Source organism: Mobula hypostoma, chromosome 8, assembly GCF_963921235.1.
Source record: "Mobula hypostoma chromosome 8, sMobHyp1.1, whole genome shotgun sequence".
NCBI lineage: Eukaryota > Metazoa > Chordata > Chondrichthyes > Myliobatiformes > Myliobatidae > Mobula > Mobula hypostoma.
Genome location: NC_086104.1, coordinates 15,916,638 through 15,931,578, shown reverse-complemented (window position 1 = coordinate 15,931,578; position 14,941 = coordinate 15,916,638). Strand labels below are relative to the sequence as shown.

Here is a 14,941-nt window from a genome sequence, read left to right as displayed (position 1 = left end):
ATTCTTTTCCTTATGGCTGAAGATTGATCTAATTGAGATCTTTAAAATTATGCAGGGTTTTTTTGACAGAGCGGATGCAGAGAATGCTTCCACTTGTGGGTAAGAGTATAAGCAGAGGCCATCAAGGTAAAATCCAGAGGGGAATTTTGAAGAAATTTCTTTATCTAAAGAGTGGCAAGAATGTAAACCTTGCTCCCAAAGGGAGTAATTAAAACAAACAGTATACACATGTATCTATGAAAAGGCTGGACAAGCATAAGAGAGAACAGAATAGAGGATTACACTGACAGACATAAACGAGAAAGAATGGACAGAAGCTCCAGGGAAATATTAGGCCAGCATGGAGTGGTTGGTCTGAATACACTGTTTCTGTACAATATATTCTAAGTATTATATAAATGATCGATCAGAGGAAGGAAAGACAGACGTGACAGTCTGTAGCCTAGTCATACTAGAAACTACTATAAAAATGCAAAATTCTTTGCTCTCATTTTGTCTGTATCATTTCATGCTTTGTCCATTCAATTTTCTATTTAAAATGCCTCTTAAATGTAAACTGCATCAAATCCCGTAAGCTTTTCAGGTAGCAAATTTCTGATATCAACCACTATATTTAAAAAAGCTTCTCTCTCAGGTCCCCTTTGCAACTGTTATCTCGCACTCTAAGCCTACAGTTTGCTCTCTTGTTTTTGATATTCCTGCCCTATCACCAGGCTCCTTTGCTCCAGGGAAAACAAACTTAATCTCTCCCTATAATCAAGGTCCTCCAAACTAAGCAATGAACCCAAGACAAAGTGCAGAGATTTATGGACACAGCACAGCACATCACAGAAACCAGCCTCCCCTTTATGGACAAAAGATACTGGAAATCTTGAGCAATGTACATAAAATGCTGAAGGATTTATCTAAGTCAGGCAGCATCAATGGAGAGTAATAAACAGTTGATGTTTTGGGCTGGGACCTTTCATCAGGACTGCCTTTACATCTTCTCGCTGCCTCAGTAGAGCAGCCAGCATAATTAAAGACTTCAGCCACTAAAGATATTCACTCTTCTCTCTCTCATTGGGCAAAACATACAAAAGCCTGAAAGCATGTACTACCAGATTTTAAAATGGCTTCTATCACGCTGCTATCAGGTTCTTGAATAGACATCTTATACAATAAAATGAACTCCTGACCTCACAATCTATCACATTATGAACTTGCCTGTACTTCGCTTACTTGGTAGTTCTGACACTTTATTCTTTATTGGTACTATTTTACCTGTGTAATCATTTGATACGTATGAACAGTATGCAAAACAAGCTTTACACTGTATCTTGGTACATGTGACAATAATAAACCAATGCCAAAACAACCTCTGCATTCTCTCTGGCACAATCCATTCTTCAGGTATAGCCTAACCAACATTTTGGAATGTTGCAACATAACATTCCAAATTTTATATTCCATGCCTTAAACCATAAGACATAGGAAGTCATTTAGCCTATCAAAGTGCTTCTCCATTCAATCATGGCTTTCTTTACAAACCCCATTCTTCCTTCCATCTTCTCTTCATAACCCATGATTCCCTCAATAATCAAGACCCTATCAATCTCTGCCTTAAATAGACACTATGATTTGCCACAGTCAGTCATCTGTGGCAATAGATTCAATCAATTCACCATCCTTTGTCTGAAGAAATAAAGCCTCAACTTATTAAGGCCAACAGTATGTGCCTTCTTACCCATCAAACCTATAATGCTACTTTCAGAAAATTCTCAAATTGAACTCCAAGCTCATTAACATCCTTTAGGGCTCTATCATTTACCGCATATGTCTTGCCCATATTTAATTTCTCAAAATGCATCTCCTTGTTCTTCAGGATTAAATTCCTTTGGCCAAGGTTCCACCCAATTCTCCATCTAATCTACATCTGCTGCTACAACCTTCCATGAGATTTAGGGTAGCACAAATTTTCATATCATTAGAAAACTTAAATAAATATCCCTTCTACATTCACATCCAAGACAATAATTATTACAAACAACAAGTACTGTATTTTTATACACAAACTCATATCAGTAAATCATCCTTTCTTACCAAGCCAGTTTTGAATCCAGTTGGTTAGCTCACCTTGGATCCAATGGGTTCTGAACCAGCCTACCATATGGACCTGGTCAAATCCTTTGCTGATGTCCACACAAAGTCTATCACCATGCTTTCAACAACTTTACTTAACTCCTAAAAAAAAAGTCAAAGAAAATAACCCCTCCCCATAAAGCTATGCTGACAATTCCTGATCAGCCCATCCTTCCAAATGTTCATAAATTCTATCCCTCAGATTTTCTCCAATAATTTCTTTACCACTTATGCAAAGCTCACTGGCCTGTACTTTACAGCTGTCCTTAATAATCAACATTAACTAGCCCCCTCCCCTTCTGGTAGCTCACCTGTGCCAGCAAAGATCCAAAAATCTCCATTCGTTCCCCAGTTTCCCATAGCATACTGGATAAACTTAATCCAGCCCCTGAATCCATTCACCCTTGGACATTCCAAACTATTTAACACCACCCTCATAAGACCAACATTCTCCAGACGTCAACATACACATCGCTAACCTCACTATGTTCCATCTCTTTCTCCCTATTGAATACAAATGAGTTGCACTCAGTTAAAACTTCACCCACATCGCTGGCTCCACACATAGTTTACCCATTTTGTCCTGAAGGGAACCACTTTTTCTATGGATATACCCTCTTGGCCCCAGCATACTTTAAATATTTTGGGATTTGCCTTAATCTTACAATGTCAAGAATATTTCAATGCCCCTTTTTGCCCTCCTAATTTATTTTCTAAATTACAGCCCATCTTCCTTCACAGATTCACTTGATTCCCATTGCCTACACCAGTCCTATGCTTCTGTTACTTCCCCTGATCCTTTATCTTTCCAACATTTCCTTTCTTTACCAGAACATGCTGGCTCTCAACTCTCACAGACTTGTTTGATGTTGTTTTCATCTCCAAGTATCTGCTCCCAATTCACTGTTGCTAGGACCTCTCACACTATTGAAATTTGCTTTCCCTCAGTTTAAGACTTCTAACTGAGGACCAGCCTTATCCTTCTCACATCTACCTTTAAAATTGTCAAATTGTGATCACTGTTCCCAAAGTGTATTTACAACAACAGTTCCTCTACCAGTCCAATTTCTTTTCCTATGATAAGGTTGAGAATATTCCCATCTCTAAATGGACTATAACATATTGCCTCAAAGTAAATCTCTTAGGTGCACTTAAATTCTGCCCCATCTAAACCCCTTGCAATCCTAGTTAATACTGGGAAAGTTAAACTCCTTACTACCCTAATCCTATTATGCTTTGTGTCTGGTATGGTGGGGCTACTACACAGGACTGAAGGAAGTTGCAGAGGATTGTAAATTTAGTCAGCTCCATCTTAGGTACTAGCCTGCAAAGTACCCAGGACACCTTCAAAGAGCAGTGTCTCAGAACGGCAGCGTCCATTATTAATACCTCCAGCACCCAGGGCATGTCTTTTTCTCACTGTTATCATCAGGTAGGAGGTACAGAAACCTGAAGGCATACACTCAGCAATTCAAGAACAGCTTCTTCCCCTCTACCATCCGATTCCTAAATGGACATTGAACCCTTGAACACTACCCCACTTTTTATATATATTATTTCTGTTCTTTGCACAATTTTTAATCTATTCAATATACGTACACTGCAATTGATTTACTTATTCATTATTATTTTTTTCTTCTATATTACGTATTGCATTGAACTGCTGCTGCTAAGTTAACAAACTTCACGACACATGCCGGTGATAATAAACCTGATTCTGATACTGAAATATCTATTCCTCTAATTTGGCTAATTATTCAACGATTAGAATGCAATCCCATTGCTCTTTCCAGATCCCAAAGATCAATCGTTGCATGATCTAATTCTGCTCCTTATTCTTATGGTTAAAGTCTCATTTAAATGCTGCTAGGATATACTAAGTACTGCCACGATATTTTCTCTAAGCACGAGTGAGAGCTCCCCACCACCTCACTTCTCTATTCTAGCTAACTGAAAGGCAAGTGTGGTTCCAGTTTTTCAAGAAGGCAGGGAGTAAAAAACTTGGCAAATATTGAGCTGTGAACCTAGCATCAATACAAGGAAAAATGTTAAGGAATAGGATAAATAATCACTTGAAAATGTAGAGACAAGTCAGTAATAGCCAGCATGACTTTGTCAAAGGCAGATTCCATCTGATGAATCTGACTGACTTTTTTTTGAAAAGATATAAAATGATTTATTGCTGAGAAGTGTAGTCTGTATGGTTACAAGGATTTCAGTAAGGTCTTTAACAAGGGCTTACATAGGAGAATGGTCCAAAACATTAGGCCTGATTGGATACAGGGCGAGTAGTTATATCAGATCCAAAATTATTGTTGGGAGACAGAGGGCAATGATATAACGTTGTTTCTGTGATTGAAAGCCTGTGACTAGACGTGTTTCACAGGGACCAGTTCTAAGATCTTTGCGGTAAATGATTTGGATGTGGATGTTGGAAGCATGGTTAGAAAGTTTGCAAATGACATGGAGATTGGTGGAGTTGTTGACGGTATGAAGGATAGTCTTAGCCCACAGGATAATATGGACAAATGAAACAAACAAGCTAATGACAGGTGGAGTTTAATCCAGATAAATGTGAAGTAAGGCATTTTGGGAGTACTTATAAGGCCAAGACATGTCTGGTAGAGTCCCAGGGAATACTAAGGAACAGAAGTTCTACCAAGCACATAAAACCAAGCTTCTATCCTTCTCGTATTGAATGATTTTCTAATACAAGATGGACTCTCAATTTACCTCGTTTTGACCTTACAACCTTATTGTCTACCTGCACTGCACTTTGTGTTCTCAAAAGCTCTATTCTGCACTCTTGGTTATTGTTTTATCTTGTACTGTCTCGATGCACTGTTGTCATGACAGTGATTCGTATGGATGGTACGCAAGACAAGTTTTTTTTTCTGTATCTCAGTCTATGTAACAATAATAAAACAATCTACAAATCTTCATTCGTCAAGACCACAATTGCAGTTCTGTGAACATTTCTGGTCATCACACTATAAAAATGTGACAGCACAGGAGAATATGCAGATGAGATTTATCAGGTTGTTTCATTTCAGGTCTTCTCTCCCTACAGCAGAGGCTAAGATTGAACACGATTGATGTATATAAAATTATGAGGGATAACACATGGGGTTCCCTGCACAAAACTTTTCCCCATAGGAAAGAAAAATAAAACAGGAGAACATTGATTTAGTGGGCATCTGAGGGGGACTGCTTTCTCAGTGTTGAGTAACTGAAATGCAAAGTCAGAAGAAGCGGTGGAAGCAGATTCACTGACAGCATTGAAGAAGGCTGTAGATAAACATTAAGTTGCCAGACTTGCCCTTGCCTCGACCACGCTCCTGTGATTGAAATCATATCATAATTCCTTATGCTGACCCATTTTCAGAGCTCATCCCACTTTTATTATTTTTATACATAAAGCTTGGATAAACCAGCTTTTCGATTGTACAGTTAGAAAAATGAGGTAAATTACATTTTTTGGTAGGTAAGAAACAGAACTAATTCCAAAGTATAACAAAATAAGAAATGTTCGACTACCACAAATAAATATTGCTTACAACATGGGAACTGAATAGATTTCAAACTATGACACAGAAAAGCAAAGTTCAACATCTGTAGTATATAATCATGCAGACAGTGCCCTATTTAAAATATAATATAGTGGATCCTACAATACTGGGAATTCCTGTGGCCACATGAGCCTGAAGCTGCATTTCTACACATAACCATTCACTGTGTTGATTTCGAACAATTTAAAAACTTAACAGACATTCGTAACTCAATGATGTTCTTTATAACCATATTGATATCTTTATATCAAAATTAAAGTTTTACCAAATTGATAAGTACAAAGATAATTTTCTCTTTAATCTCAATGTTACTAATTAATCGATTTACTCCATTATAAATTGATACATGCTCAAATGAAAAAAAATTTTCTTAGAAAAAATAGAAATGAAATAGTTAATGACATCAGAATAAATACAAAATACCAGATTGTTCACCACAGCTCTCTCTTCAAAAAAAAACTTACCTCACCACCATTCACATACTCCATGACAAAACATAAACGGTCTTTCGTTTGGAAAGAATACTTCAAAGACTGCAATAAAAATAACCATACATGTAGAGAGAACTTTGTGTATTACTTAACTTTTATTAATACAGCAGTGAGTTAGCCAGTATTTTACTGCTTTCACTTCTTATTAATAGTTTTAATAACAAATGGCTAAGTAAGCATCATTTCGAAGCAGTTCCAGTAATAGTATGAAACATTAAAGACACCAGGTGTTTTTAATCAACCAAAACATAGGAACAAGATTTATGGCACATTTTTATTAGACTAACTTTTATTTACTCCAGTGAGATTTCATTTGTACAGAGTATCTAACTGCAGCCTTCTCTTACTAGACTTTTGCATTTCAAAATTTACAAATTTTCCAAAAAAATATAAAATTATAATTTGGGGGTATTGGGTATTTGATCCTCCACAATATTGCGCATGGGAATTTAAACTGGAGGTGGCAGTGTTTTTTTTAAACAAGGTTGAATTCTGAGCTCGACATCAACCCGACACAGATGGAGAGCACACTCGGGAGCGGTCTGTCACTGGTTCAAACTCGGGAACTTCTGTTCTCGAGCCCGGCACTGATCTCACTGCACCACCAGTATTAAAAAAGTATGAAAAATATACATCTTTAAAATCAGGAAACATAATGTGCACAGAGCTGAAGTGCCACTTTTGATGACAATTAATTCATGGTAACTGGGGTGTGATATGTACTTAATAATAACATTACATTAAATTTGAACCTTTTATTTTAATGACCTTTTTGAAAGGAGTGAAATCTGATCCAGTCATAAATACAAATTAAGGCTTTATTTTACATTAATAAGCAAAACTAAGTGGCTCCAATGAATAATGCTGGAAAAATTTAAGTATATTTTATTTATGTCTTCATTGTAATCCTTTTTATTACGTCTTCATTATGAATTACAATTGGCTGCTGGTACAAATAAGAGAACGTAGAATAGTGCAGCACAAGTTCAGGGCCTTCAGCCCACAATGCCTGTACTAAACATAATACCAAATTAAACAAATCCCGTACACACTATCTATATCCCTCCTTTCCCTCCCAGTTCATGTGCCCATCTAAATGTACAGCCTATAAAAAATATTCACCTCCCTTGGAAGTTTTCATGCTCTACTGCTTTACAACAATGAACCACCCTGGATTTAATTTGGCTTCTTTAAAAAATACTGATCAACAGAAAAAAAGACTCTTTCATGTCAAAGTGAAGACAGGTCTCCACAGTGATCAATATTAGTTACAAATAAAAAACACAAAATAATTGATTGCATAAGTATTCACACCCTTCAAGTCAGTATTTAGTAGATTTTTCTCCATTCTTCTTTACAAAACTGCTTAAGCTCTGTCAGATTGCACAGGGATTATGAGTGAACAGCCCTTTGCAAGTCCAGCCACAAATTCTCAACTGGATTGAGGTCTAAACTCTGACTTGGCCACTTTGTCTTTAAGCTATTCCTGTGCAACTCTGGCTTTATGCATTGGGACATTGTCTTGCAGGAAAACAACTCTTCTCCCAAGACACAGTTCTCTTGCAGACTACATTAGGTTTTCCTCCAGGATTTCCCTGTATTTTGCTGCATTCATGCGACCATCTACCTTCATAAGCCCTCCAGGGCCTGCTGCAGTGAAGCACCCTCACTGCATGATGCAGTGAAGCATCCTCACAGCATGATGCAGCCACCATCATGCTTCATGGTAGGGGTGGTGTGCTTCGGATGATGTGCAGTGTTTAGCTTGTGGCATTTATTCTTGACCAAAAAGCTCTATTTTGGTTTCGTTGGACCATAGCACCTTCTTCCAACTGACTTCAGAGTCTAGCTGAGATTTCATGAGAGTGTTTTCGACAATAGCTTTCTCTTTGCCACTCTCCCATAAAGCTGTGACTGGTGAAACACTCAGGCATCAGTTGTCGTATGCACAGTTTCTCTCAGCTCAGCTACTGAATTTTGTAACTCCTCCAGAGTTGTCATGGGTCTCTCGGCAGCCTCCCTCATAATCCACTTTTTGCACAGTCACTCAGTTTTTGAGGATTGCCTGCTCTAGGCAGATTTATAGCTGTGCCATATTCTTTCCGTTTCTTGATGAAAGACTTAACTGTACTCCAAGCAATATTCAGTGACTTAGAAATTCTCTTGTATCGATCTGACTTGTGCTTTTCAATAACCTTTTCACGGAGTTGCTTGGAGTGTTGTTTTGTCTTCATGGTTTAGTTTTTGCCAGGATACTGACTCACCAGCAGTTGCACCTTCCAGATACAGGTGTATTTTCTCTACAATTAATCAAAGCACCCTGACTGCACAAGGTGATCTCCATTTAACTAATTATGTGACTTCTAAAACCAAATGGCTGCACCAGTTGAGGATTTGGTGTGTCATATTAAAGGGAGTGAATATGAATGCAATCAATAATTTTGTGTTTTATATTTGTAATTAATTTAGATCACTTTGTAGAGATTGATTTTCACTTTGATGCTGAAGAGTCTTTCTGTTGATCAGTGTAAAAAAAGCCAAATTAAATCCATTGAGATTCAATGTTGTAAAACAATAAAACATGAAAACTTCCAAGGGGGAGGGAGGGGTGAATACTTTTTATAGGCACTGTATCTGAAACACTGCTGTCATATTGCTTCCACAATCTCCTAGGCGCACATGCCAAGCAATTAGCCTCACATTGTTCTTTAAAGTTTCTCCTCCTCACTTTGAACAACTGCTCTCTGGTATTTGAAATTCCACCCTGAGAAAATGGTGGTTGTCCGCCACGTCCAAGGATGACTGAAAACCTGTGCAGGAGAGTTTTTACAGTGGAAAAGCCATATCACAAAGGCAGTACAACTCTCTCGACCTCAGAATTCCAGGTCCAGTGGTACGAACATACATCACAAATAAGGGTTTTACACTGCTCCAACATGGCTTCCTGTCTTTCATCTTTAACGTCCTTACTTACTGAGGTCAGGCATGACACATGCCACCTTTACCACACTATTCACTTGTGCTGTCACTGTGGATTTGTACCTCAAGATCCCACCGAATATCAAAGCATGTACCACTTACTGTATACTTTCCAGTTTGACCTCAGAAAGTGTAAAATCTCACAGTGGTCAGACTGAAGTCCATCTGCTATTTCACTGCTCATACTTCAAACTTGCCTATATCCTGAAGTATCCTTTTACAGCTTTCCTTACTATCCGCAGTACAGCCAATTTTTGTGACATCTGCAAACTTACTAATCAACTACCAACAATTTTGCTAAAAGCTTAAATATCACATGCAAGATGTTCCAGCACAGATCTCTGCAGGACACTCCCCCTCCACCCCTAGTCACAGACCTCTAATCAGAATAAGACTCCTTCAATAATGTCTTCAATGGCCAAACCAATTTTGAGTCCACTCTACTTAAGTCACCAAGGATTTCCCATGACTTAATCTTCTGGATGAGCCTACAAGAGGGACGTTATCAAATGTTTTATAGAAGTCCTGCTGAAAACATCTACAGCCCTACTCTCCTAAATCACCTTTATCAGCCTCTTAAGAATTTAAATCAAGTGTGCAAAACATGATCTTCCCCACACCAAGCCAAGCTGACTATCCCTAATAGTGCAATGCTTTATCAAATCTGTGTGGGTCCTATCCCCAAAAATGATTGTCAGTGATTTCCCTACTACTGATGCGAGGCTGACTGGCCTATAAATTATCTGACTATCCTTACTGCTTTCTTGAACAGGGGAACAACAACTGTTTATTCTCCAGTCCTTTTGGACCTCATCTGTGCTTAAAGAGTACAGAAAGGTCTCCATAAGGCCTAGCATTCTCCCTCTAGCATCCCTCAATAACCAGGGGTAGATCTCATCAGGCTGTTGCGACTTCTATCTTATTATGTTCTTCAGGATATCCAACACCACTTCCTCAATAGCAATGTGCCCCAGGATATCAACATAGATTCCTGATCTCATTATCCTATAGATCTTTTCCTTGTTGCAAAGTACCCATTTCTTATCTCACCCACTTCTTCTAGCTCTGAGAATAAAAATTACCTTCTTTGTTCTTGACTGACTGGTTTTGCTTTTTCTCTGGATACCCTCTTGTTTTTAATGTATTAAATTCCATGGTCCTTTTTATCCCTCCTGATTCTAAGTTCTTAGCTGTTTTCTTTATATTCAAGGACCCTACCTGAATTCAGATTGGTTGCAATGGAAACAAACTGATATAAATACTCAGATTAGCAGTTGCCATGAAGAAAGAAAAAGTAATATTTAATGTGAATGACATTTCATTTGGATATATTATGAAAACTCATTGACCTAGAAATATTAATTGTGTTTCCAAAGGTGCTGCCTGACCCGCTATGAATTTCCAGAACTTTGTTTTTATTTCAGATTTCCTTTTTTTTTTAAATTTTATTTTTATTTGGATAAGGAATTCACAATTATCATGTACTTTTTTCACACATATAACCTTTTCCATTTTTTTATATGTATAAAACTACAATTATTTATACATTCTTAAGTACACATTGAGATGATATAAAAGGAAAATAAACATTTAAATAGATAATTATGTACTGTGGTAAATCTAACCTATTAGGCTAAGTAATGAAATTAGTTGTTAAGAAAAATGGTAATAATAGTTTCCATACAACCCTTCTGGACCATTTCCACTGGTCCAAAATGTTGCATACAAGCCTATATACCAACCACTGTAGGTGTTTATATCCCAATTTGTTTGTGCTTGTTCCTGCCCGCAGACATAATTATCCAATCCCTATGTACTTATTTACTTAATTTTTTCATTTCTTTTTAATCCCTTTCCCAAATCTTTCCCTTTACTTGTGTTAATTCTCTATTTTCCAAAAAAAAAACAAACATTTAGACTAGGGGTGCTTACGTTAGCAATCTTACTGTGTTGATGAGAAGAGCAATATAAATCATTAGGAGAGTCATCTAAAGTCTGCTCGCATTGGGGTTATATATTCAATCCATTTATTCCAGATTTGATAAAATGTTTCTTTTTGAGTTCTCAGGGAGTAAGTCAACTTTTCCATTTTAAATATTTCCAAGATAATTTCGTACCAATCTTCTAATGTAGGTGGTATTGGATTTAGCCATTTTTTAGTGATTGATTTCTTACTTGCCGCTAAGAGGGCCTGCAGTAACTTTATATCTTCCTTCTGTTCAAGGAACAATACATGCCCCAAATAGAGCGTCTCAAAGTTCAGAGGTATCTGGGACCTAAGTACCTTAACTAATGTTCTATGAATACCTTCCCAAAATAGACTTAATTTAGGGCAATCCCAGAAAATATGAAAATGATTTGCCTCCTTGGAGCCGCACCTTTTCCAACACATCACATTTGTATCTTTATATTTTTCCTGATATGGGGTCTTGAAGTATCTTATAATGTTTTTCCAACAATGTTCTCTCCAAGTCAAAGAATTAGTCGAGGACCATTGAAAGCTGCAGATTTTCCCCCAAGCCTCCTCTGAAAGTACCAACCCCGCTTCTTTCTCCCACTTCTCTTTAATATACAGTGTATTTACATTTTTAGCATGGGAGAGTGCATTATATAGGCGAGAAACTGATTTACTAGGTATTGAACTGCAAGCCGAATTCAGAATCTTGAAAAATTCTAATTCTACTGTTGATAGGTCTGTATATCTACAACTCTGGTTAACATAGTTTCGTATTTGAAGGTACCTAAAAAAGTCATTATGTTCTAGGCCATGTTTGTCCTGCAGGATTTGGAAACTTTGTAATACTCTTTATCCATAGCTCAAATCTTTTATCTCCTCTGTTTGGAAGGAATTCGGTATCATATGCACACCATCTAAAGAGTTTTAACATGTTATTAATTCCGTTTATTTCAGATTTCCAATCTGGATTTTTTTTTTGCTCTTCTATGTTAAATAATTTCCTCATATTATATGCATTGTCATTCCCAAATACAGGATTGTTTCTGTAGGATCTGTTTCAATACTTTAATTTCATTAGAGAATAACAATCACAAGCATTATATCAATCATTATTTATAGATCTGATTTGTACTGAAATTACATTTAAAAGAAAAACAGGACAAAAAATTGCATCTCACAATCATTGATGCCTGGACAGCAGAAAGACTGGTGTGGTCTTCAGTACTTACCGTTAAAAATGGATGCCTAGTATTTTTTAATACTCTGCTTTCTGTAAGGGTGTGTGCCACTTCATCCTAATAAAGGGGAAAAACAACTTTTAAGTTTAATTTTGAAGAAATGAATAAACTTCAACATAATTATTTTCTATTGTTGTAGGTTTAACCTCGATAAAAAAAAATGTCAGCCAAAAATACTGATGTTATAAGGCGGTCCTTATGTTTCTTGATTAGTAATTTTATTATAAAGAATTACTAAATTATGAAAACAAGACCGATTGATAGATCTATGGATATCATAAATAATTATTTAATAATAAGCATTCTACTTCAGAATCAAATTTTACTGAAATTCCCTATGATTGTGGTATTTCATATCTACGCAACTAACCAAGGCCTCTGGATTACTAGCCCAGTAGTGTAACCATTTTGCTGCTCTAATGGAACACTAAAAGTCACGTAACAGAAAATATTTAAAAAGCTATCTTTAAGATATTTCTTAGAAAAGTATATTTAGTCTGGAGTGCTTCATTTCCACAAACATTAAATATCTGATTCAATATGAAAATCCTTTGCTTAAGTACCTACATGAACAAGAATGCTAAACAGGCAACTTTTAGGATTCAAAATGGCAAAGAAATGATGGCCGAGTAAAACTATTACTGAACCCCGTATTTTGTTCATGGTAAATTACACTTGCTGTCAGATGTCTGAAACGTCATAAATGGAAACTTTAACATTTGTTAAAGTTAACATTATGAAGAAACTTTATAACTTTTTTAAAGAATATACAGCTTAAAAAAATTAAGAACACTGAACTGTACAGCAATGGACAGACCATTTGGCCCACCTTGTTGTATCAATTTTGATACCAATTAAAATTAAACTTCCTTCTCTGGTGCATCATCTTCATATTCATATGTATATCTAAAAGCCTCTAACTCCACTAAACTGCCGCGGGTAACCCATTGCAGGCCATTACCACTCATTTATAAAGATACTTGCCCCTCAAATCCCCTTTAAACTTCCCCCTCCAACCTTAACAGTAAGTTCTTTGACATTTCTACCCTGGGGAACAGTTTCTGACTCTCTACCCTATTTATGCCTCTCGTAATTTTTAAAACATCTATGATCGCCATCTGTCTCCAACGCTCCAGAGAAAACAAACCAAGTTTGTCCAACCTTTCCTTGTAGCTCCTACCCTCTAATCCAGGCAGCATCTGTTAAACCTCTTCTGTGTCTTTTCCACAGTCTCTACTTGGAGATAGCACTTGAAGTACTCTACAGACTGCACTCGGAGTATTGTGTTCTGGTCATCCCGTTATAAAGTTTTAGATTACTGTAGCATGACTTCCTTATTCTAATATGCAACACCCCTACCAATAAAGGGACACATGACAGACACCTTCTTTACCACATACAATTGCGTAGCCACTTGTAGTGAACTATGGACCTGCACCCTAAGTTCTTTCTGTACTTCAATGCTATTGAGGGGCCTTATTAAATTCTATCTGCCACATCACTGCAATTGATCTAGATCTCGCTGTTGTGGTATCATCTACAAACTTTCTGATCACCCATCTATATTTTCATCCAAATCATTTATATACTGGTTATCACAAACAACAGAGGTCCCAGCACCAATACTTGCGGAATATAACTGGTCATTGCTTACCGCTAAAATAACAGCCTTCCACTTCTACTGCAGTTCTGGTACTGCCCTTACTATTTGCAATTTATCCTGGATCCCATCCTTACTCTCATCAAGCATTGCAAAAAAAAAAGCATTTCTAAGGCACAACCGCTTTGCATTACGACATCAAGCAACACACATAAAAGTTGCTGGTGAACACAGCAAGCCGGGCAGCATCTCTAGGAAGAGGTGCAGTCGACGTTTCAGGCCGAGACCCTTCGTCAGGACTAACTGACGAAGGGTCTCCGCCTGAAACATCGACTGCACCTCTTCCTAGAGATGCTGCCTGGCCTGCTGCGTTCACCAGCAACTTTTATGTGTGTTGCTTGAATTGCCAGCATCTGCAGAATTCCTGTTGTTTGCATTATGACATGTTGACTGTCCAAAGCAGGCCATGTTTTTCCAAATGCAAGTCTTATCAAAGTATATAAAGTAAAATTATAGAACAGTATGAACACAAAATTGCCCAAAATCAGAAATACAAAAGCAAACTAATGTGGATTCTGAACATCTCCATTTAAAAAATACCAGCAATATTAAACAGGTAACGCAAAATCTGTGCAGAAGCATCAAAGAAATGTTTTAAGTTTGTTACAACTTATTAGAAGTTAGAGAAAAACTTTAAACAGGGTTTAACATGAGAGAAAGGTTCCGGGATGAGAAAAGGGAATGTTCAAAGACAAAGTCAAAGCAAATTTATTATCAAAGTACATACAATGCCTATAAAAAGTATTCATCCGTCTGAAGTTTTCATGTTTTATTGTTTTACAACATTGAATCGTAGTGGATTTAATTTGGCTGTTTTTGACAGAGATCAACAGAAAAAGACTTGCGCCAAAGTGAAAACAGATCTCCACAGTGATCTAAATTAATGACAAATATAAAACACAAAATAATTCATTGCACAAATACTA

At 37.0% G+C, this 14,941-nt stretch overlaps 1 protein-coding gene across 2 annotated transcripts in view; it reads right to left on the bottom strand.

Moving 5' to 3' along the window:
- The window catches only part of akt3a (v-akt murine thymoma viral oncogene homolog 3a), a 502,171-nt gene that overhangs the window by 78,670 nt on the left and 408,560 nt on the right, over positions 1-14,941 (bottom strand). For both annotated transcript variants that reach the window (XM_063055500.1, XM_063055501.1), the window contains exons 7-8: positions 12,347-12,412; positions 6,155-6,223 (exon numbers count right to left, since the gene is read on the bottom strand). In XM_063055500.1, coding sequence (XP_062911570.1) covers positions 6,155-6,223; positions 12,347-12,412 — 135 coding nt within the window. The remainder of the gene's footprint in view (positions 1-6,154; positions 6,224-12,346; positions 12,413-14,941) is intronic.